This window comes from Perna viridis, chromosome 1, assembly GCF_037379345.1.
Source record: "Perna viridis isolate PV_CMFRI_1.1 ecotype Kerala chromosome 1, ASM3737934v1, whole genome shotgun sequence".
Lineage (NCBI taxonomy): Eukaryota > Metazoa > Mollusca > Bivalvia > Mytilida > Mytilidae > Perna > Perna viridis.
The window spans coordinates 45,132,847-45,157,604 of record NC_142445.1 but is presented as its reverse complement, the minus strand read 5'-3'; the positions used below and the strand labels follow the sequence as shown (position 1 = coordinate 45,157,604).

Sequence of the window (24,758 nt, the reverse complement as noted above, 5' to 3'; positions counted from 1 at the left end):
ATGAAAATTTTCATATGATAAGCGTTTCAAAGCCAAAGATTCAAGATGGAGGAAAGCAGTCCATTTTTAGCAATTGGATTTTAAAATTAAACACTTGTGGTGCAATTTTATAGAAATAATGTTCTGTAAACTTCATAAACATAGTTTCAAATTTTTCAATGGAAGGTTCACTATTTCAAAGTCTACATGGTGTGCATCTGCGTTGCAAATGTCAACAATTGACAGTTTAAAAATGTCAGTCAACTATTTTGACACTAACGATTCATCACTTAGAAAATGTATACCGACAAGCATGTTAGTGTTTGAAAATTTTTTGAGTCAAAAGGAGGAAGATGCTTTGTTTCATGAAGTTGATCCTTATATGAGAAGACTCCGGTATGAATTCGACCATTGGGACAATGCAAGTAAATTACTTCTAAATTACAAATTTCCTAATACATGTACAGTATTTCAAGAATTTTTATAGTAACGAGTAGTGGAATCTCATGCTTTTTTTATTGTATCTTGCATTATCTCGTCAGTATTTCACTAAGAACAGGTCTATTCAAAAACTCCTTTTGCAATTCACCCATAACCATGACTTTATATACATCCTAATACTTGTTTCCAGAGGTGAATCATTGAAAAATTCTTCAATTCAATCAACTCATGTGCATCATTTACTAATCATTTAGTGAGTTTAATAAACAACAATTGCAAGACACTTGAAAATTCAAGTGATTGGTGTGATTAAATCTCACAATGCAAGATACAATATATTATTAATTATTCTTACCATAATTTTGAATTATGGGTAATCTTGCTTGTTCTCCCCATGCAACATATTTACATACATTAACAATCTGTGTAAAACGATGCAAAATTTCAATCCTGTAGGTGTCAACTATAAAAATCCTTGAATGTATTATTAGTCTGCATCAATTAATTTGCATTTGTAGCTATTTTTAAAAGTATTACATTGGTTCACTTGCAGTTTCTGTCTAAGATGGGTACCTACTTTCTTTTTACATACCTGTAGAGGTAGCAGTGGCACATGAACTTTTTATTCCAAAAACAATTTTGACATACTGAAACAATTACTCTAAAATCAATGTAATGGAATCTTGTGTGTACATGTAATGTGAGTACATTCTTCACAACTAACTTTCCAGTTCACCGACCCAAAATACATTTTTTAGAAATTTTTATTTAGTGATTGTTGGCCTGTAGTAATTATGACAAGCCTTGGGCCTCGTGCTACTGCTTAATAGTGAAGACTGTGAATAACTTCTGTCTTCTAAAATCCCTTTTAATAACGTTAGTGTTGTAAAACACATAGCTAAACTTAAGAAAAAATAGCTTATATTATTAATTATTTCTTACCAGACATGCAGACAAGTTAGACAATTTTGTTTCTATTATTGAACGCTGAACCACAAATTCAAGTATCCCATGAAAAAATGTCTTTCCTTCTACCCACAAAAATTGATGCCCCAAAAAATAGATGAAACCACAGTATATAAAACTGCTAACCTTTTCTTCCATTTTTATCTTCAATCAATGTCTTTTATGAGTAATCTACTTTTTAGGGTTTTTGATCCTTAAGGATCAAAGTACCTTATGTCACCTGTAAATCCCAGGATTTCCCTTATTGTTTCCGAACACTACACAAAAATATAGTTCAAATGTAATTATTTTATACCATTCATCTTTTATAGTCTGAAAATATGTTTCTAGCAATTATTCAGCTAAAAAGAATTCTATTATTTCTGCAAATAAAATTAAGATCTAGTCTTCAAAACAACTGAAGATTTGAAGGACTCATTTTGGCTTTGAGAAATGTTTTGTAATAAATTTGCATTTAGGGAATGAAGTTCCTGCAGTAATGTACCAAAAAGCATTAAATATGCTAAGCATGTTCCATTTAACACAATTACATGTATCTGTAAAAGCTCCATTCTATCATTAATATTATATTATTAATAAACAGGAAGAGAATAGTTGTGATTTTAACAAAATTAAAAGTAACAAAGAGTGATCAAGGATATTGTTTTCTGAATTTGAAATTGGTTTTATTTGAGTAAAATTTCAGCGTAGGAATATACTCTGCTCAAATAGTTCTTGAATATACATGTAAATGCAAATTAACTTAAGGAAGGGTTTAAAAATTTGGGAAAAAGATGAAATGGAACACAATCTATAATTGTGTGTGTAGTTGAAAACTGTTTAACTATTGATTACAGTTTATACTCCAGAAATCTGTAGTAATTATTAACATTCAGTTTATTCATATTAGGAAAAAAAAGTTCAAAAAAAAAAAGGAATTGCTAATGTATGATTACAGATTTACATATGTATTTTGCTTAATGTAATCTTTGAATATATATTCATGCTACAATTTTCATCCCTTGATCTTGTTGACAGATATTTTTTCTATCTCTTGTACATGTACATGACTAAAATATTTAAAAATATCCATCTAAACATTGGGAGTGATTGTGATGTCAAATGTTAGGCCTCCTTTAGAGTTTTGAATGAAAATGAAGTCGCACACCATGATCCATCTAGTGTTGCAAAGTTTGTAGTCTCAATACTAGATTTTTTTTCCAAAAGTACATTAAAAAGATAAAAAAATGCAATTGTTAGATTACAGATGAACAGTATATTATAATTATTCATGTAGATACTATCGATTTTAATACTGACAATATCATGTGGAACATCTCCACTCATGCTCATTGAGATGTTCCACATGATATTGTCAGTATCAAAATCAGAAGTACATGTACTTATTATTCTATATATGACAGAAATAACATTGGTTTGTAGTTACATACTTTTTGTACAACAGCAGAAGTAAAATCAAGAAAAATAATGTTGGACTTGATATTCGAGTGACAATATCCAAGGCTATATAAAAGACAAACAACATGTACAAACTATAAAAAACATCAGAGAAAACATATAAATGTTGTAGTTACAATGTTAATACTCCACAAAAAAATGGAAGCTCTTGTGTAAAATAAAGATTTATCACATATTTCATTGATTTTGCATATATATGTACATATATAATACAAACATCCTTTTCTGCATGTTATCTGTCCTTAGGGCAATGACATTTTAAAAAGGCAGATAAAGTTACTCTTGTGAGTCTCACTAATGTCCCTTGAAGACGAACAATGAACTAAAAATATTTGAATTATGTAACTACTTTGAAATGAATTAAAGTAATAAGTATTATGGTATGTCAAATTTTACAGGCTATTCATGGATACAGAGAAACTGAAAGGAGAAATTGGAGTCTGGAAAACAGCAAAACTTTAGATAGGGTGAAGGATTTAGCCTTTCCTCCTGATGTACCTAAACTTGCATATGTTCATATTCTAGATCTTCATAAAGATGGTTACATAAAACCTCATGTTGATGCAGTGAGGGTAGGATATCTCTTTAGTTATGTTTAAGTTAATGATTTCAAGGTACCAGAAAATATGAAATATTTGTACATGCTACAGTACCATCAACTTAAATTGTAATTTTTCTTCTTGTCACAATGGAGTCACCATATTCCTCCGCTGTGTCTCCACCATATTAAAAACAGATAATTGCTTCATTTCAATACTTTTCATTTATTTTTTGTGTATAACTGAAATGCTATCAAGCTTTAAAAATCATTGAATATATATTTTTATGTAAGCAGAGGAATTACATTACCCTATGCATGTTCAAGCATATTTTAAAATGTTGGCTCCATTGTGTTGGGTAAAGTCACTGTGACTCCACTCAAACCATCTCCACTGTGAAGAATGGAGAACATAAAATTTGTGTTGACAGTAGTGTATTGTAAAAACTACTTGTAAAACACATGGGTAAAGTAGTATTTTGGTTATCAACCACAAATCTCATGTTTCTATTCCAGTTGCATTCCATAGTTTATATAAATTGTACTTCTGATTTCAGTTCTGCGGAAATACAATTGCTGGTTTGTGCCTTCTTTCGTCCTCAGTAATGCGTTTAGTGCATAATAAAGAAAAAGAACGATTTGCTGACATTCTACTTAACAGAAGATCATTATATATTATGAGGTATGTTGTGTCATCTGCACAAATTTGAATACATACATGTACATACATGTATATTACTTTTCAGCACATCAGTGCAATAGTCGGACAGGCTTCATTCATTTTCCCATTTGTAGGTTAAATTGACTGCTGTTAAACTCTAAATATTGGGTTTTCGGATTAGTCGAAATCTTTATAATTTGATTGATAAAAAGCCAAATTTATGAATTTATACAAAGGTCATATGTTTTACATTTGTTCAGTCTGTAAAAAGTAGTTTTATAGACTTTTTCTGAAACCATGCAGCTTTTTTGCTGATATTGTATTGCTTCACTGAGTTTGGCGAACTAATGGACCTTGGACCAATCCTGGTCAATTTAATTAAAATGAGACCTTTCCAGACCCTTTTCTGTACAATTGCAGGTCTTGAGGTAAATTCTTGTATGTGAAAGCAACTGGACAGATAACAGAATGAGTTCATTTTGGTTCCAAATCATCCATATATATACAATTACAAAAAATTGTATTCATATAATAGTGTGGCGCTGTCATGATCTGTGTCATCAGTAGACACCTGGTTTTCAAGCTAACACTTGAATATAAGTAGGTTGATCTTTATAAAAAAATTATAACAAGGTTCCAAACTATGTCTTTTTCATATATAAAATTCCTCTTATTTGCATAAAATAAGACCAAAAAATCAGAAAATTTCTCTGAATTGCAAAAAAAAATTACTAAACATTGTACCTAAATGGGTTAAACAACAATACATTGTAAGTGAAATACCTTAGTTTTCTTAAGAAATTTGTTTTTACAATATTTTTCTCTTTCTTTAAATCAGACACAAAGGCGATTTAATTAGACATGAGAAAAGAATATATTCCACTTTAACATTGAAAACATTTATTTAGATAATGATAAATTCTCTTAATTGCATATTCCTGTTAATTGAAATATTTTTTTCTGACAAATAGAATATGGGATGAACAAGAATCCAGTGTATATTATGCCAGTAAAAGCATACAAATATCAATGGTATTGTTCCACAATAATTTATACTTCAATGGTTAAGACTTGAACATTTACTACAAGATGCCATACCACAAAATGTTGACTGGGCTTTTTTTTATGTTGTGACTTGAGCCATGTAAGAATAAAGGGACACAAATGGCACAGAAACAAGTATTTTTCTGATATCTGGATAATAGCTTGAGTAAAAATGAAAAGATTTCATTTCAATTTTACTACAAGGTGCCATACCACAAAAGGAAGACTGAGATTGATTTTTGGGGTTGTGACTTAAGCCAAGTAACAATTATAGGCCACGCAGGGGCCAGAAACAAGAATTTTTTTAAGATAACTGTAGTAAAAGGGAATGAATTGCTCTGAAATTGTACTACAAGCTGTCATACCCTGAAAGGAAGGTTGGGATTGTTTTTGGATATTTTGACTGGAACTGTTTAGGCCAAAAAATGATTACTTTGATTCTGGTAAAATATATATTCATAATCAAAATTCAGAATTCTATCAAGTTTTAATCGTGTGTCCATACTTGCCCCAACTGCTCAAGGTTCAACCTTTGCAGTCAGACCGAGCTGCTCCCTGCAAAGCGTAGTAGGCCTAAGAGCTGTAAAAAATATATAATCATATTAATACTATCAAGAACTGATGATTTGTGTCTGTTAAGAATGAATGGATGTCACCAATTTTTATTTGAATTTTCCAAAGTGTGTCTTTTTGGTTTGTTCTTTATTTAATCAAAATAACTTCTTTTGCTGAATATATGGTTTGAACTGCAGTATTTGGAAATTTATTCTACCATTTAATTTAATAGGAGTGCCAGGATATTCAAGATAAAAAGGAAGGATTGAAATTTTCAAGAAATAAAAAAGCAGGACAGGCCATAGAAGATATAAAAAAGCAGGATCTATTGTTGTCCAATTATTTTTTAGCTCACCTTGCCAAAAGGACATATGAGCTATTGCAATCACTGTGTATGTCGTCTGTCTCCGTCATCATCATTGTCTGTTATATTTTTTCAAACATCTTCTCCTCTGAATCTACTCGATAAAATGTAACCAAACTTTGCATGTACATTTCTTAGGGTATTTTCAATCATCTTTTTGTGGGAAGTTTCGATCTGGCAAAAAACATGGCAACCATTACTAAAAATAGACCATAGGGGTCAAGTTGCAGAATTTTGGAAATAACTCAATAAGAGTTGCATTTAGCTAAAATGTGGCGGGTGTAAAATTGTTCAACTTGATGAGATGGACCAACACCAAAATTTTCAGAGAGATCCGTTGACGAATGAATGAGTTATGGGTCCTGATATGGATATTTTTCATGAATTTTACATTTCCAACTTTGAAAATCTTCTCCTCTGAAACTACAGGATTGAAACAAAACTTAGCTTGAGTGTTATTTAAAAAATCTTAAACAGTCTATGGGTGAGGATTTCTGATCTTGCAAAAAAACATAGCCCCCATTATTAAAAATACACCATAGGGGTCAAATTGCGGAATTAAATTAAATTTTGCATGTAACTCAGAAGGAATTGGATTTATCTTAAATCTGACAGGAAGTAAAATTGTTCAGCATGATGGGATGGACCCATGCCAAAATTTACAGAAAGTCTGGTTGATGGATGATTGAGTTACATGTAGGGTCCTGAAATGGATTTTTTCCAGAATTTTTGTATTTCAAACTTTGAAAATCTTCTCCTAAACTACAGGATGGATTGTAACCAAACTTGGCGTGAGTGTACCTTATAATACCCTTGACAATACTTGTTTGAGGATTTTTTATCTTGCAAAAATCGTGGCCAATGTTACTAAAAATAGACAAAAGGGGGTCAAATTGAAGATTTTTGTAAATAATTTGTAAACAAATTGGTTGAACTAAATTTTGACAGGGTAAATTTGATTAGTATGGTGAGACCGACCTATGCGGAAATTTTCATAAAGATCTATTGACCATTGTTGCAGTTATTGCCCTTGAAGAGTAAAATAATTACTGTGAGAAATTTATTTTATTATATGAAAACTGGGTATAAAACTAAGATGCTCTCTGTTGATTAAATGATTCTTTTTGACAATAGTACAGTACGGTCAAGAGAACAGCTTTGGAAAGCTAAAAAGACTATTTTTGACCAGGTGAGCGATTCAGGTTATCTAGAGTCTTTAGTTTTTTTCATACATTAAAAAAAAATGACTATTTCCACCAAAGAAAAAAAGACAGGACCTACATTTTCTCGAAATAAAAAGGCAAGACTGAAAATTTTATCCTAACCTCACATAAAAATCAAATGGTTATCAATGTGAACATAAGTTAACTTAAAATAAAAATAAGGTTTTTATTTTGTAGAGACAATATTAGATATGATTACACACATGAAATACTGAGCGCTGCAGATTCAAAGTTCAAAGGACAAGTAATACCAAGAGACAGGAGAATTTCTGTGATATTGAGAAATGAACCCAGTGATGTGGATACCTAATGTGATACTAAATAGAATATATGTTATAAATTTTACTTTCAAGAGTTGTTATTCTTCAAGGTTTTGCTTACTGTTATATTTTTATCAAACATATATATATTTGTTTTCACCGGCACATATGCACACATACTATTTCAAGTAGTTCTCTAAAAATGATACTAACTTAGGTCTGTGTTGTATGTGGGCTCAGAACAACTGCATGTGCCTCAACCTCCCCTCCCTATTTACCAATTGCAATATGATTTTTTTTTTACCCTTGTGACTTTCATTTATGAATTTGTTGATATTTCTTGTTTCAATAACTTCATTATTTTTCTTTTGTTCTTACTACCTGGTATTTTCTGTCTTAGGTTTCTGTCTTTGAAATTAAAAAATGTCGGCAATATCCAATGATATACTTACGTCAACTGGACTGTAACGTCACAGATGAATAGAATAATGCCAGTTTTTAAAGTTTCGACAGAAAATCACATCTCTCCCTATCAGGTTCACTGCTCTTATTCTGTATTTATTAGGACTTTGTTTCATAAATGATGCTTCAAGAATTCTTTTGATGACTTGTCACAATAATCAAAAATTGCTTAAAACTTCTTAAGTTTTCTTTTATGTTCCAAAAATTTTGTTTTATATGCAAGGTGATAACCTTTTGCATTTAGTATTACTCAGTAGAATATTTATTTTCTCCAACAAATAAATCATGTAAGAGTTTTTTTTAAGAAACAAGGCCAATACATATCTGGACCTGCATATTGGTTCAATTTATTTTTATTTACAAATTACACTAAAAAATTACACTAAGTATATACGATGTACCTCTAAGTGTGACAGACTATTTCCCACCAAAATTCTGCACAAGCTGTTCAAAGCAGCTACCAAATTGTAAGTTGATGAAGTAGAAGATTTTGACCTCTCACAGAATCTTTCAAAGAAGTAATGATATCACAAATGCAAGCATTTATTAATATTTATAAATCATTTATTAATATTTATAAATCATTTATTAATATTTATAATTGAATTATAAATATTTATAATTGAATTATAAATATTTATAAATCCAAGACAATTATAAATATTTATAATTCATTTATAAATATTCATAATTCAATTATAAATATTTATAAAGAGGCATTTTTGTCCACTATGGTTTGAGTTATAAATATTTATAATTGATTTATAAATATTTATAATTCAATTATAAATATTAATAAATGATTTATAAATATTTATAATTGATTTTGTCACCCTTTTCTCCATTTTTCTAAGAGTAGTCAAGGGAACCAAGGTTATAGGGTAATCAAAAGAATGTAATCCAGGGACAAAGACCCGACATGGAAAACAGACACATACAAAGTAACAAAAACAAATGAGCAACTCCGGCTCCACTAAAAACTGGGAGCATGGTACCGGTAGGGTAAGCGTCCTCTGCTTTCCTAGAAACACCTGCCGAGTTGCTCATAAAAAGTCAAGCCCGGGGTAGACGAACGACGAAAGGAAAACTATGACCCGTTGAATAAATCCGTTTTCATGATGCAGATGGATACACCATAACGATCCACGAGTTCATGATGACGACTAAAACTTCTGTAGTGATGACTTCAATCTTGTAGCAACATAACCCTGTTCCAGAAGCCTATTTGTTAGAGTTATAGCGTGATACAAAAAGTCTGCGTAGTTTCAGCAAGCTCTGGCATAACGGATGAGTTGTGATATGAACACTCCATACGCAGGTGCTGAAGGGATGTTGCCACAGATGAAAGGACAGTTGACAATTTTGAATGAAAAGTCATCACGTTTGTCGTAAAGTTTGGTCAATAGTTTTCCTTTACCATAGATTTCTAAGTGTAGGTCAAAATATGAGGCTGACTTCACAGTGTCTGTAGTATCCCTTGTCTCAAGTTCTTTAGGGTAGATGCGATGTATCAAATCCCCGAAATTAGGACGGTTTAAAGAAAATACGTCATCTATATAGCAGAAACTGTGATTAAAGGATCTAGCCAAACGATATTCTTTCTTTCGGATCAGATCAGCTATAAAGTCAGCCTCATAAGAGTGAAGGAATAGGTTAGGAAATAAAGGAGCACAATTTGTACCCATTGGAATGCCGACCGTTTGTTAAAAAAAAAAACACGTCCACCACACTGGACAAATATGTTCTAAACGATCTTGAGGAATTTTCTTGAAGATCGTGGATGCTCTCCGTTGCATTTGATGCAAGATCTAGCTGACCGTGACTTTGATATTTTACTCAGAATATTTGTAATTCTGTATGCCGATGATACTGTACTATTAGCCGAAACTCCTGATGGGATGCAGAACGCACTAAATATTTTCCAATAATACTGTAATTATTGGAAATTAAAGGTTAATGTAGAGAAGACAAAATTATGATATTTTGTAAACGGAAATGTAATAATAATTTTCAATTCAGATTACAAGACGAAAATATGGAAATTATAGATACCTTTTCCTGCCTAGGATTATCTTTCAAATACAATAGCATTTTTTCAAACGCCAAACAAAAGCTTGTTAACCAATCTCAAAGAGCTTTATTTAGCATTTATAAAAATATTAAATACCAGAACATTCCTGTTGATCTTCAACTAAAACTTTATGATGCCATGATTGAACCTGTTTTACTCTATGGTTCTGAAATTTTGGGATATGAGAATTTTCAAATTATAGAAAGAATACACCTTAGTTTTTGAACAAGAATTTTGAAGGTTCGAAGCTCGACCCCTAATATTATGGTTTATGGAGAATTGGGGCGTTTTCCTGTAGAAGTGAGAGTTGAAAGAAGAATGTTATCATTTGGTACAGACTTATCAATAACAAAGATCAGTTAAGGAGTTTATTGTATTCTTCATTGTATAAACTAAAGTGTAATGGAACTGAGAGCTTTAATTGGATAAATCATATTGAATATATATTTAATGAAACTGTCTTGAGATTTGTGTCCTTAAATCAACATAATCAGTTTGACTTAAATCATGTAACTAAAATTTTACAAGATCAATTTAAAAAGTGGTTTAATGAAATAAATAGTTCTTCAAGAGGACAAATTTATGGTTCATTTAAATTAGAATTTTCACTTGAGAAATATCTTATAAGACTTTCAGAAAGTAGTTTAATTTTGATAACTAAATTACGTACATCAAATCTACATCTCCCAATAGAAACTGGAGGATGGTTTAATGTGCCAAGACAAGAAAGATTGTGTACTTCGTGTGAAGATGGAATAGGGGATGAATATCATATTCTATTTATATGCAGTAATAGTGTAGTAACAGAATTCAGGAGCAAACTTATTACTAACTATTATATACAGTATCATAGAACGGATAAATTTACAAAATTACTTACCTACTGTCACATTGATGTTTACAAACACAAATTAGCTCTTTTTATAAGAAAATTAGTCAATTATTTTAAAATGTGCATTGTTTGTCTGTTCTTTCTGCCATGTATGATTTGTATATATGTATTACATATATCATGTGTCTGAGCGTTATAAATAAAGTTTAAAGTTTAAAAGAAGCAGTTTTCTTACAAGAGGATTTTTGAATTTTAAATCATCATAATAGATAAATATTAAAAAACTTACCTCCACTTCCATTTCTTCAACGACATTTTCAGAGTCACCTATACAGTCTGCACCTTTGTAACCCAGAACGTCTAATCACAAATTGAGGGTAAGTTTTCTGTAGATTTGTGAAGAAATACATGTGCGTGTTGCCGCGGTCAGACATGTTGCACACATATAAACGCCATGGTGCATAGTGAAAGGGATAAGCATGTTGGGCTCCTTTTCATGTTCCTTGGTCGGAACTTCAAAGCATTGCTCAAGCGTTATTTTATGTAGATTTCAATCGGAAGTCTACCGAGTTCACCATATATCATATAATTCGGAGTAGACGTTTTTTAGTTTAAAGGTATTTTACAAAATTTTAAATGAACCTTTTCCGAAAAACCGGTTTTTCCAAAGCCCCAGATCTTGCAACCATATATTAAAATTGGTTTCACCTTTTTATCAAATAAATATATTTGTAACTTTATATTATTTTTATAATTCCTCCCCATTTTAAGTACTTTATACATTGCTTTGTTGTCTTGACTTTTGTATGGTCTATCTTGTTCCTCCGGGGAAGTCGATAGTAGTGCATCGCGATGTCTATTTCTATTTTCCCTAATTTCTTTTATCCTCCACTACCATTGGTAATTGTTTGTGAATTCCAAAAGGAGTACTCTTTAACCATGTAGCATTCTCTTGTACCAATCGCAAGTCCTTGTGGTACAGAAAACAAGCTTCTCATCTTGTATTCGCCTAGATATTAGCTTGGGTACACAGCTTGGGCATCTATTATTCCAAAAATTTTCTGTGCTGTTTCAGTAATATAATTGGTGTTTCCTCATTAGTTTATAAGAATTCATTAATTAGTTGTTAATGTTGATGAAAGACATAAATGGTAATTAGTGATAATATTACAAGTTCAATTTGTAATATTACAAAATGTGTGATATTTTATAATATTACTAAATCGGGAATTTGTAATATCAGAAAATGAATTTTTAATATTAGAAAATGAATTTATAATATCAGAAAATTAATTTGTAATATTAGAAAATAAGAGATTTTTTTAATATTACAAATTCATTTTCTAATATTACAAATTAGATTTCTAATATCACAAAACACTTTTCTAATATTAAAAAAATATTTTTTAATATAAGAAATTGATTTTCTAATATTAGAAAATGGATTTCTCGTATTCAGTTGTGATTTTTTAATATTAGAAAATCATTTAGTAATATTAAAAAATGTGACTGATTTTCTAATATTACAAATTCATTTTCGAATATTACATAATTTTACAAAATGTGTGATGTTTTATAATATTACTAAATCAGGAATTTGTAATATCAGAAAATGAATTTTTAATATTACAAAATGAATTTCTAATATTAAAAATCTTTTCTAATATTAAAAAAATGATTTTGTAATATTTAAAAATTCATTTTTCTAATATTACAAAATATTGATTTTTGTCCACTTTGGCTTGCCATAGTTTTTCTTTTAATGATTAAACCTCTTATTTTATCTTTTTTTATTTTTTACCCACCTTTATTTTACTTAAATGAGTTTATATATGGTACATGTGTACCTATACAAATTGGTATAATATTTAAAACAGAGGAAAGTATTTTAAATGTGTGGACGATATACACTGTGACCGAGATAACTATGGCTGAGATAGTAGTATTGCCGAAACGACTTGTATCGGTTAACGTGTAAAGTGTGTATATAGTACCAGAGCAAATTATACTAAATAACTTGGTTTGCTCGAAGGAAACCAACCAATCAGAATGCTTTTTACAAATCTACTTTACATGACAGTTCAAATATCAATGATCGATTCGTTATTAAAACACTATACCTTGACGTACTCCCAAACAGTTAGTGTGTGGAAACGCTCTCGGACCTTCGTGGGGTCTGGAAGTAGGTCAGGGCGTCAACAAAGCAGCCCAGCCTCTAGTACGACATACTCTGACCGAGTTCTTCGGTCGGGTATCCCGAAGGCTGGGCTCCGCCGCCAAAACCAGTTGGTTCTACTAACCCACTAACATCGACCGTGAAGGGCCTTGTATTGGTATTCGAGGTCGTTAAAAACCCCCAATCATCATCGCAATCAAAAACAATTATTTTGTTTGCATGGGATTATTGAATGGCGAAGTGCAGACAAACTGACCTTAATGCTACCATAGTAACAAGTCAGGTTATACAACATAACTCAAGGCAAACCAACTAATCAGAAAGCGCGTTAAAAATATAACAAAATTGTGATGCATTATCAATGAAGTCGTTATTATTTGAGTACAGATATAGCCCATCCGTATTAGTAATATAAATGTAAGCAATTGTAGATTAAAGAACTTGATATCGTGAAAACATTTAGATCTCCACGTACCAGTTCGCTCTTCTAGAGAAGTATAAAAATCAAAGTACTCAAGTACTGAATCAATTTATATCGATCGTTTGAATTTTTACGCCTCAAATAATCGTCAAATTGCAAAAATATGAGATAAAAGTAGGGATAAAAGGAAAGTACAAGGAGGACCGAATTCAAACATATCTAACCACAGGCTTATTGATGTAAATGTTGTATAATTTTATTTAACTTTTTGATTTATTTTTAAATTCACCATTCTGATTATGAAGGACATTTCATAAACACATAGAAAAATCGAGATGCATCGTAACATTCAGTGCACCAGTTTACGAAATATTCAGGTTCGGTGATGGTTTACATAGAACACCTATATATGAATTAGCACCAAACATCCAACATACTGTATAATTGAACTACAAACTACTAGTTGGCCTTTACCAGTTTCTAAATTTTCAGTTCGAATTTCGATTTAAATATCTTAAGGTCGAAACTGTCAGTTAAATCATTCAATCTTAAGCCACAATTATTGAAATAAACCATGCCTTTAGATACATGTTTAACATGAACGAGGACAAAACAAAACTTGCTTTTTGCTCCGAAACATTGAGTGAAGGATTTGAAGGATTGTCATCTCGCGTTTAAAGGAAACATCATTACAAGTTCTGACTGTATAGAAAATCTGGACGTTCATTTTGATAAGACTGTCAATACATCAACAAGTCGGTTCAGTTTTGAGATCATGTTTTTGTCAAATTCGAAACGTAGGCCGCATACGTCCGTACATCAACGAGGATGCATGTATGACTTTGGTCAATTCGTTGATTTTCTATCGATTGGATTACTGTATGGACTACCAGCTTTTGTTATTCAGGGACTACAGAACACTGCTGCACGAGTGGTAACAAAAAAAAAAGAAACTCGAACACATTACTTCCACACTTGAGTCTCTTCATTGGTTGTCTGTACAGTACCGGGTGCAATTCAAAATTTTGTATTCAAGTACATGTACATGAAACAAGAAGCGCCACTATATCTAAGTGAACTTGTAAACTTATACAGGCCATCAAGATCATTAAGGTCTGAAAACAATTTAACACATGTAACTCCTATTGTGCGAACCAAAATCTACGGCAATAGAAGGTTCGACAAAGCGGCGGCCATAACCAAAAGAATTGCATAATGCAAAGTCAGTGTTTATTTTCAAAAAGAAGTTACAAACACTTTTTCCGACAAGCATTTTTAAATCCTTAATTTCGTTTCTATGATACATAATACCATAGACGTTTGCTTGCTTTTGATTATTGAACCTTTTTTTTTTAACTGGTGATATGTTTCTTTTATAAAGTGTACATTGTATGTTTTAGTAGCACATATATTTCTTTTCAAAATTATTTTTTTTACTGGTAATAATATTTTTATCAGATTTCAAATTTTTAAACTTCTATTTGATAATTTTAAAATAGCAAACTTATTTTAGACTTTTTACCAATTCCTTCTATATATTTTTATTTAATTCGACTATGATTCATTTATATATATTCTTGTTTTTGTAAATATTTCCAATTTGTTAACTTTACTAATTAACTAGACAAGTTTTACTACCCTGATTTTTTTTGTGCGTTAATGTATTATATTTTTATTAGTATGTGTATTTTAAAATATGCTTAATCTAATATTACCCGAAGCGCTACAGAAAAATTGTAATAATACACGTATAATAATGATTAATAAATAACGTAAAAGCGTTTAGTTTCTGGGCACCTAGTTCCAGAGACACGTACATTTACATAAACGCCAAAGTCTTAGAATAAAATTTTAACAATTATGCCTTGTGCGGGAAACACTAGCCATGCAGTTTTAAGGCCCTGAAGCACCTACAGCTCTATCATTATAATACATGGCCAAATAGCAAAATAGAATAGTTATTACAAAAAGGCAATATCACCAGACCACAGGCTAACACCATTCCTTAGAAATGTATTATCGAAATATTCCTATGCCATCGTCTATAAGCAAATTTTCATTTTATTTGTCATCTCCGTAATAAAAATACAGGATACAGTAAGTGATAGATCAGGACAGGGTTTGTTAAAAGTTTAGCCTGGAGCGAGAAGAGTAGCCATTGCCTGCGGCCTGGAACCTCTTTCATTATATAAGTTTCTTGATCGGAACCACTGTCCCATTTTCGTTAATACTAGTATATGGATCCACCAGGGCCTGCATGAAATTTCAGAAAATGACCATTCCAATTGGCACTGTTTTTCATTTCTATGAGCGATGACTATTTATAATCTCGCAAGGTTTTTATTTCTAGCTAAACATCAAATGGTTTATTATGCGTCTAAGAATACTGTATTTGTATGCGACATATTGATGTTAATATAATGAACGATTGGTTTGTTCTGGTAAATGAATAGATATAAACAGGTACTGGTGAGGGTAGAGGTAAACTTGTTTTAATTGGATAATTGTTAATACATACCAATTAATCATCATATTTAGTTCGCCGTAAAAGTTATTTATTGGGTTTGTTTATTGGCGTAAATAGCATGAAATTAAATATGACAAATTAGAAATACCTATAAAGTAGACCTAACCATCTGCGTTTGAACCTTCATGGGGTATGCCAGTGGAACTATTTTTCTGCGGTAGTGTAAGATAATTTTAGATGCTAACAGGCTTTACAAATCTAAAGGCTCTGGCGACTGCTATATCAATTCTGATCTTCGATCTAAATTTGATAAAAACATAGTTTTGGGAGGAGTTAAACCTAAATAGGTATGGGCTAAAATGTGTAACCCGTCAAATAGTCAATGAATAGTTGGATACGGTTACTTTCGGTTACACATTTTAGACCTTTTGACTTCACAAAACCGATCAAACAAGAAATATTAGAAAAATATAACATCTACTTGATGAGAAATGTATTGAAATGGACTTTTTCACATCTCATGCAATTTCCAGTTCTTAGCATACCGTAAGAATGATTATTTTAGCAAAACATTATTTGGGTACGGGTACGGGTTACACATTTTAGACCATACCATCCAAATATGATTCAAGAAAGTAAATATCATATAAGGTGTTTTCTTCTCATATGATTGTTTTATAAAGGCGTGTTTTATTCTTTTCACAATGCCCTGTCTTAATCACTGTCACATCAAATCTGATAAATGTCGCTGTCTATAGATTAATAACGAATTTTCAGAATCATTTACGAATCTGGACTCTACCTTTTAGTTTATCGTACGACCTTAACCTTGCTGTCTCGAATGAACACTTTACTCTAATAGTGGATTGAAGGGCAGACTATCTGCCAGCACTATGGAAAACAGAAATATTGAAAATCTCCCATCTCCTAATGAGCAACAATGGGAACTTGAGAAGAGGATCGATAGGCATAATCGATATGCGAAGAGTCGTTATCCTCCGATAAATATCGAGCATATGGCATATGAAAGAGAACGTTTAGGAAAGGGAATGACCCCTGATGACCGAGCTTTAAGAAAACAGTGGTTATTAGACCAACGTTTGGCTCCCCATGAACACCCACATGCACCCCAAGCATTAGCAGAGAATATGCCAAGAAATTTTTTTAAGCGAATGTTTGGTTATCCTATGGATGCTACATGCAATGCACTTCGTCCTATGATTGTAAGTCACTATGTGTTGCATGTGTAAATTAGAAACACGTTCTTGAAGAGAGGTGAAAGTAATAGATCAAAGCATAGATAAATTATCATGGTAAAGAGATAAGTTCTAGTTTACTAAAAACAATATGAAGAACAGACAGTTTTTTTCCTTTAAATTCCTCGAACTTTTAGCAAGATTTTCTAGGAGGAAGGCACAGAGATGGAATTTTCTAATATAATGCTACATTCTTAGTTGATGTAGAAGCATTTAATAAGTGTTAAAATTTTGTTATAATTCAATAAGCTCCCAAAATTTTTCACAGGGTATCTCTGTACAAACTGCAAAAATCCTTCCCCAAGTCAATAGAATTCATGAATTATGAATAAAGGCATGAAAATGTGACCAATGCATCCTCGCCCCTTTCAAAACTCCGTGGTTCTTCTCTTAAATGGTTGCTTACATGTTCATGTACTTCATTATCAGATTCTAGCAAAAATCATCACACAAAATAGTTCTTTTGGGACTGCCAGTAAAGTAATTCCTCTCCAGTTGTCACATTTTTCCAATTCTCTGTTTTTCAGAATTATGACAATAAGGCCTTTCAACCAGTGAAGTGGTAATAAGGTGTCTCTCATCTCCTTTTCCTAGATTCTCTTGAAAATTCTACGGAATACTTTGTTGGAAGTGTTTACATCCTGATGAAGTCGTTCTGCATTAATGAAATCCATAACTACAGGTTTATACTAATAGCAACCTAAATTATATCGTTTCAATTGACATGTTTCAAAATTATAATTATCTAAAAAATATTTATTGTGTTGCCCAGTACATGATAATGAGACTATTCAGATGTATACTCTAATCAGTAAAAAAATTGTTTTACTGGTATTTATTGTAGGGAGCTGCTGGAGTTTCAGCTGTGAGAAATTGGGTTCCACTTTCTGGAAAGATTATAGGAACAGTGATGGTACTTTTCTACTATTACAAGTATGGACAACATGTAAGTTTTAGTAAATGACAATATAGAATCAGTAAATAGTGGATAATTAGGATAGTACGTCAGTAATTGGATTTAAATGAATCATTTTGTTATGCCCATCTTTCAAGAAAGGATACATGGTATTATTGGTATACTTTTATTGTTGTCCATCTACCTGCACAAAAAACTCGAAAAAACTTCCATCAATTGTCACAAGAAACTGTTGATTTGTAAGCTGCCTTTGCATTTTCATAAATTTCCTATTTCATGTTTTTGAGGTATGGATGTGAAGTGAGGACGGTTTGCTTTGAGTCATAAAAATGGTGTTGGTGTGGCTTGCCTAACTGTGGGCTACATGTTGCTTCTGTGAGCTAGCACAATAAAGTACAAAGCTGAGTCTGTTTGATTGGTCAGTCGTTCCCATCCTGAAATATCTGCCATAGGACGTTAAACCACAATCAATCAATCATTTAGATATAACATAGGCATATAATAACAAGCTTAAAGGTGATAGGCATATGATATCATGTGCAGCTCTTCTTATTCTAATCTACAAAGATGACTATTCCTGCTAGGTGATGATGCCATGTTCATTTATGTTGGTATATTACTCCTCTCATAAGATTTACACTACTGTCATTGGACATAATATGTTTTAATAGAATTCAGAATACTGTACTTAAATGAAAAAAAAACATGCAAAATTGTATTTTTACGTGGGAGTCATAGAGACAAAACAGAAGTAGCTTTATCATTTAACATCAGCAAACTTCTTTTGAGTGTCTAATATGTCTTAAAACTTAAAGCCACATGTTCATTTAATATGATGGTTGATACCAGTATTTGTTGAAAGAACCCACAATTTGTCTCAGGTTATACAGGATTCTGAGAAATGCTTTGATATTTGGTAAAACTTGTTCCTCTGTTTTCTCTATGCATGTTGTGGTCTATTCAGTCTATATTTATTTAGAATTGGGAAAGCAAGAAAGGATGGCGCATGTATACCAACAAACCAAGACAGTTATGGGTGAGTTTTTTTGTCATAGGCATGTTTGTCGATCTAAAATATTGTTTAAGAAATAATTCATGGAAACTCCATTTTATCATTGTTTTACCACAGGCTGACCATATATGCCACATTACTTTACCCCTCGCTGTTGCTCGTGGTAAAATATCAGCATAAATAGTCAGCCTGTGGTAAAACAATGATAAAATGGAGTGTCTGTGATTTATTTTTATTCTAATAGGACAATCACTGTACTTTTTGTACATTTTCATGACCTATTATGGTAATCTTAGGCACGCCATATTTGTCCATATTTGGCTGTACACTTTACACTAGATATGTCAGTTAAAATAGTCGCTTGTTAAACTTATCTCTGTATTTTTACTAATGAAAGAAAGGGGGGATTAAGTAGAATGATGTTTGATATGGCAATAGTCATTTACATTATAAGGTCACAGTGTTTACACATAGACAGATATAATGTTTCATTCACTGACGATTGTTATTTTTTGTTTTAATATATGATGGCGAATGTGGCACATGCTATAGAGTATGTGTGTAATTTTTACTGAATATAATATAACTTTTTTAAAACATTATGTATAATACTTTTATTAAATATGAATTTGATGTTCATTCACACTACTGAAATGAATGAAAACAGCTGATATACATCTGAATGTTACATGTGTTTGTTGACATGATGAAGGTGGGCAGTAATTTACACACACACAAGCCACACCCAATAAGTAATGTGCTGCTCATATAGCAATCAAAAATCAACTACAGTTGTGGTCTCAAAGGCTGTTAAGGACGTCATATTAGAATACTTCTTTCACTGCATTGTTACCTATCAAACTTATCTTGGTAAAAAATTTTATAACCATTAAGATTTTTTTTTAAGTGAGCAAATTAAAAACTTTTGAGTTATCTCCCTTTGCCGGATATTGCATGCATTACACACATTTTAGCAAAGTATTTACTTCAAAATTTTTAGGTTTCAGAATAAAGTTCACATGCCTTAAATTCTTATGATTTTAGGGACGTGAAGTGCCAGAAATGAAACCTGATGATTTTGCAGCTGCAGGATTTAAAGAGAGAACAGCTCTACTATATGGAAAAACTAGTGCTAATTCTGAACTTGTAGCCTGATATTTGAACTTTAATTTATCAGAAAGTGATACATGCTATTTGTTATATGATTTAAAAATGAAACAAAAGTTAAAAAAAAAGTGAAAAAGTGTGTTTGTCTTTATATGGCCAACTTTTGACAGACATGTTTTGGTAAAACCTGTCTGTCCATTTGTAGGATATGTGGCACTGTAACTGAAAACGCTTGTATTTTTTTGTACAACATTTGCCTTCAAAGAAGGCAGCTCCTTTTCATTTTTCACTGCTTTTCAAATTTCCTGTCCGAGTTATGATACATTGAACTAATAAAAGAGGGACAGACCTTTCTTGTTCAAGCATAGCCAAGCAAGATTCTTGTTGACTGATAACGGTACTACTTGTTTCTAAACAAAATAGTATGTGCGGATCTCAAAAGTTACATTAATCAGAATTTTAAATACCTTCATAGCATATGATCTAAAGATACAAATACTTGAATGGACCAAATTGTATTAAAACAACTGTTTCTGTCTGAGTTATTAAACTAGCCCTATTTAAGGGTCTAGTATAATTTTTTTTTAAATCTTGGCAGATATACAACTATTGAAATTGACACTACAAGCTGAAAGTTTTGTCACAGATGTATGTCTCCCCTTCCTTTGCGGTACTTAGGACATGCCACATTTCGCTTCTCATTGCATTTGCCCCAACTGGGCACAGATTGCAGGATTTGTGTGAAGTAAAACCAAGAAAAAAGAACACCACAAAATGAATGAAAGAAGTGTTACAACTAATTGAAATTTCCAATGTGATTCTGCATTGTATAAGAGAGAGAGAGCTCATGGGAAAATATGAGAATTCTGGTCATAATGTAACCAAAAATGGAAATGGGGAATATGTCAAAGAGACAACAAACCCACTGGGATGAAAAATGTCTGCTGAAGGCTACCAATTGGTCTTCAATGAACAACAAGCAAATCCTCACACCATAACAGGCTACAGCTGGTCCCAAAACAACAGTAATAAATGTAATTTTCATACATTTATAAAAAAAATTTGCTTAATAATGATATGTGCTATTGTTGGCATATGTACTTTGTGTCTGCCACATACTGGTAACTATGGTACAAAATGTATGGATATTTATGAAATTTTACAAGGTTCCATACCATAAACATAATGGATTGTCTCCCTTTGATGATATTGAAAAAGTTATATCTGTTTATTATGCCTAACAAGCAGTAACCATTCAATTTAACTTAATCAAAATCCTAAGGTGATTGAAGAGTTAGCTGAAGTCCAAGAATGCATTTTTTTGTTGAAATCTAACAATTTCATTATGACCTTGTGAACTAAATATAAATTCTATATACATGGTTGATTCAGCATTTCAAAGAACACCAGAAACCTAATTTTTTGTTGAAAGTTTTAATTTGGGACTTTTTGACCTCAATGTGATTCATTTTGAATATAGGGTTAAAATAAAAAATGTTAAATATTGAAGAAGTCCAACAATTCACTCTTTAGTTAAATCAATCAAATTTTCATGTTGGACCCTTATTTGAGTTAACTTGCAAAAAAAAAAAAATTCTAAATACACTGTGAACTACATATTGAAGAACCACAATAATTCAAGAGTTTTAGTTAAACCTATCAAAATTGGTCATGAAATAAGTAATGTAACGTAAACAAAGAGTTTTTGGTTCAGTGTCACATCTCAATATGTGTCTAATCCTTCCTCATGGTATGGAACTTTGTAAGAGATCATGACTGCAATTGATTTGTAGCTTTTACTACTCTATATAATTACCCTGTAAACATTTATAAATTAAGAAGTTTTCATGAAAAAAAAAACGGGGTTAACTTATATAATTAGTCTTTCTAATTTAGTCCTAAATTTTACCATTACAGAAAGTAAAAATAGTTAGGTTTAAAGGATAGAGTTGGTCTTCTTTTGATTTAATGAACTGCCTTTCAATAAATACCTGATGAACTGCCTTTCAGTAAATAAGAGTGTAACTTTCCATTAATCCTATAGGAATTTGAATTAACGTTTGATAGAAAAGTTATATCTCCTGCTCAGTTGTGCAGTGAACCACTTAAGGGTTTTAATCAGATAATAGGTAGTCATTCTATCAAGGGAAGACAATTCTACTCCTTGAAGTTTGGTTTTCTCCTCACTATAACAAGGAAGGGAAATTTCTTTTTTTATAACTTCAATAGGCTGAATAGATCCCAATTGGGATTAATAGTTTTTGAGAACATTCACTGTAACTTCACAAACTTAACTGGTTCTTTATATTTTGTAATAGTGCTATAACTTCTTTGGATCTTTACTGAACTCATGTTCTTTACCATTTTAAGAGGCAAGTTTTGTTTATTTACCTGCTCACCTGTCCCTAATTTTTGGGTGAATTGATAGTATATTGTCAACAGGTGGGCTTTGTATCCATGTATTTATTACATGCATGTATGTATTTATATAATTGTTTATTAGATTGTACAATTTCAATGGCAATATGAGTTAACATGATGTCTTCAGGTCTAGATTTTAGAGTCCTACATGTATTACATTGGATCGAATAAAACATATGAGGACTAGTAATTGATTTTAAAAAAAATGACTTAAAAACAAAATTTCATGTTGAAATTACTGTCATATGAAAAAAAATCAAAAACTTTACATTCTTTTTAAGTGTCCACAACACTGCATCAGCATGTAACGTACAAATCTCATTACATTTATTGAAAACATAGCATATCTTTATCATTTTATTATAATATAAATATAAACTAGTATAACAGTATGATAAGACTACATTTATTTACTCATTTTGCTCTAATGAATTGTCTTCATCATCCATTGGCTCTTTGTTTTCATTTGATTCATCATTTGATGAATTGTATTTAGACACAATATCAATCAATTCAAAAATTTGCTCTTCTGTCAGTCGTTCTTCACTTTCTTCAACAATAAGTTGTATTTCCACCGCAGATTTGGGACATTGGTTCAATACTTGTAGCTTTTCAGCTTTAGTCAAATTAAATGGTTGTAACTCTTTCATAAGATTCTCTATAAGGTCTGGAGTCTGTATTTTGCATGGTGTACTTTCTAAATATTTAACAGTTTCATATGTAATAGTTGCAAGATTTTTCTGATGCTTTGTGGGTTTAATTTGGCCTCTCCCAGCTTGTATATCAGTAAGAAGTTCAAGGACTTCGTAATTACTCAACATGGCAGAATTATCATTCTTTACTTCCATGTTCTCACTGTTTCTTTCCTATCCCTGAATCAAATGTTATGATGTTGGAAATTGTTTCTCTAATGACTGTATGGACACAAATCTGCCTGCTACTATAACATAAACCCAAGCCAACAGCACAATAACTGCAAGCAGCTGCAATGTAAAAAAAAAGGCCTCAAGAATTTTAATTCTCATTTTACATTTTATACATACGGCAGCATTGTTCTCAGAATACATATTCCTCTTTTGTACTAACAAATGATAAACCTCTATATATATAAAAAGGTCTGAAAAATTCCAAACTATGTTAGAACTTATCATATTTGCGATGCAAATTTTTGGTCGTTCCCTCTGCGGGACTCGAACTTGTACCGCTGTGACATCTATGGCAACACCGCCTGCATAAAGTCATAATAACACCTAAAAATCAACTGTTCCGTACTACCATACATCATGTACTAAGTTACAGCCCTAGAATGGCTAGATTAATCCTACAAGGAGGAATGACCCCCGCCAGTGAAAGCTATATTTTTATATATCCTAGCTGGCCAAGTGGTCTAGGTGGTGTTGCCATAGATGTCACAGCAGTACATACATACATACAGTGGATTCCAATTAGTCAGAGAAATTTCGGACTACTTGTCATAAAAAAGAAATTTCAATTACAATGTCAATGTCAATGAACGAAGAAACTCATGGTGCTCAATTTTATTGGTATTGCCTTCTCCGCATTCACACATTATTAAAGACTTATTGATATTAATAAATGGGGAATAAATTCCACAACGGCTTGACAAAATAACCTGCTAAATACAAGATGTGCAACGAGTTGCAACATGTCAATATTACAACAACAAAATCGTGTACGATTCCACTGTATTTGTCGTCAAATATTGAAGTATTACTCACGAAATTAAGAAGTCTGTGAATTGTTGTTTTGCTGACAATGATCATATTTGTCTTCAACTAGTGAATAAACCATTTAGTACTTGCTATTTGTTTATGCCTACTTCCCGAGGATGCCACTTCTTTTGCTAACCGGAAGCAACACAAAATAATAACATTTTTTTGTGATCGAATATGGAGAGGAACTGAAAATAAATACGAAAAAAAAATTATTATGGTCATTCGTTTCTTAGGTGAGCCAAAATGTTGAAAAGCATAGGTTATAGTTTATGATACTTTTAACTTGTTCTTAATAACATGCTTTACCGCACTTCTAAATTTCAAATCTATGAAAACATCCGACTCCGAAAAATGAATCGTCTCCTCTCTCCGAGGTATTTCAGCCATTTAGA

At 31.6% G+C, this 24,758-nt stretch overlaps 3 protein-coding genes across 8 annotated transcripts; 2 read left to right on the top strand and 1 right to left on the bottom strand.

Annotated features, from left to right (window-relative positions):
- Nucleotides 1–18: 18 nt before the first annotated feature.
- Nucleotides 19–7,581, top strand: LOC148628951 (RNA demethylase ALKBH7, mitochondrial-like). 6 transcript variants are annotated; one of them, XR_015914608.1, is made up of 5 exons: nucleotides 20–400; nucleotides 3,243–3,416; nucleotides 3,940–4,064; nucleotides 5,875–6,797; nucleotides 7,407–7,581. XR_015914608.1 is itself a non-coding variant. In XM_088541437.1 (4 exons), exons 1-4 carry the CDS (start codon nucleotides 119–121, stop codon nucleotides 5,909–5,911), a joined length of 618 nt encoding a protein of 205 aa, XP_088397563.1. In that variant the 5' UTR covers nucleotides 19–118; the 3' UTR covers nucleotides 5,912–7,581. The 6 variants fall into 6 exon arrangements, 3 of the variants coding, with proteins under 3 accessions (XP_088397563.1, XP_088397542.1, XP_088397571.1); XR_015914607.1 differs by having other exon boundaries at nucleotides 5,875–7,195; XR_015914611.1 differs by lacking the exon at nucleotides 5,875–6,797 and adding an exon at nucleotides 4,464–4,643.
- A 9,157-nt stretch (nucleotides 7,582–16,738) lies between these two features.
- On the top strand, nucleotides 16,739–20,345 carry LOC148628950 (uncharacterized). Its single transcript, XM_088541370.1, has 4 exons — nucleotides 16,739–17,141; nucleotides 18,019–18,120; nucleotides 19,070–19,126; nucleotides 20,147–20,345. Exons 1-4 carry the CDS (start codon nucleotides 16,812–16,814, stop codon nucleotides 20,255–20,257), a joined length of 600 nt encoding a protein of 199 aa, XP_088397496.1. The 5' UTR covers nucleotides 16,739–16,811; the 3' UTR covers nucleotides 20,258–20,345.
- A 2,629-nt stretch (nucleotides 20,346–22,974) lies between these two features.
- LOC148628949 (DNA-directed RNA polymerase III subunit RPC9-like) lies at nucleotides 22,975–24,531 on the bottom strand. Its single transcript, XM_088541360.1, has 2 exons — nucleotides 24,370–24,531; nucleotides 22,975–23,613 (listed from the first exon to the last, which is right to left on the bottom strand). The coding sequence occupies exon 2, from the start codon at nucleotides 23,476–23,478 to the stop codon at nucleotides 23,041–23,043; it is 438 nt and encodes a 145-aa protein (XP_088397486.1). The 5' UTR covers nucleotides 23,479–23,613; nucleotides 24,370–24,531; the 3' UTR covers nucleotides 22,975–23,040.
- Between the last annotated feature and the right edge of the window lie 227 nt (nucleotides 24,532–24,758).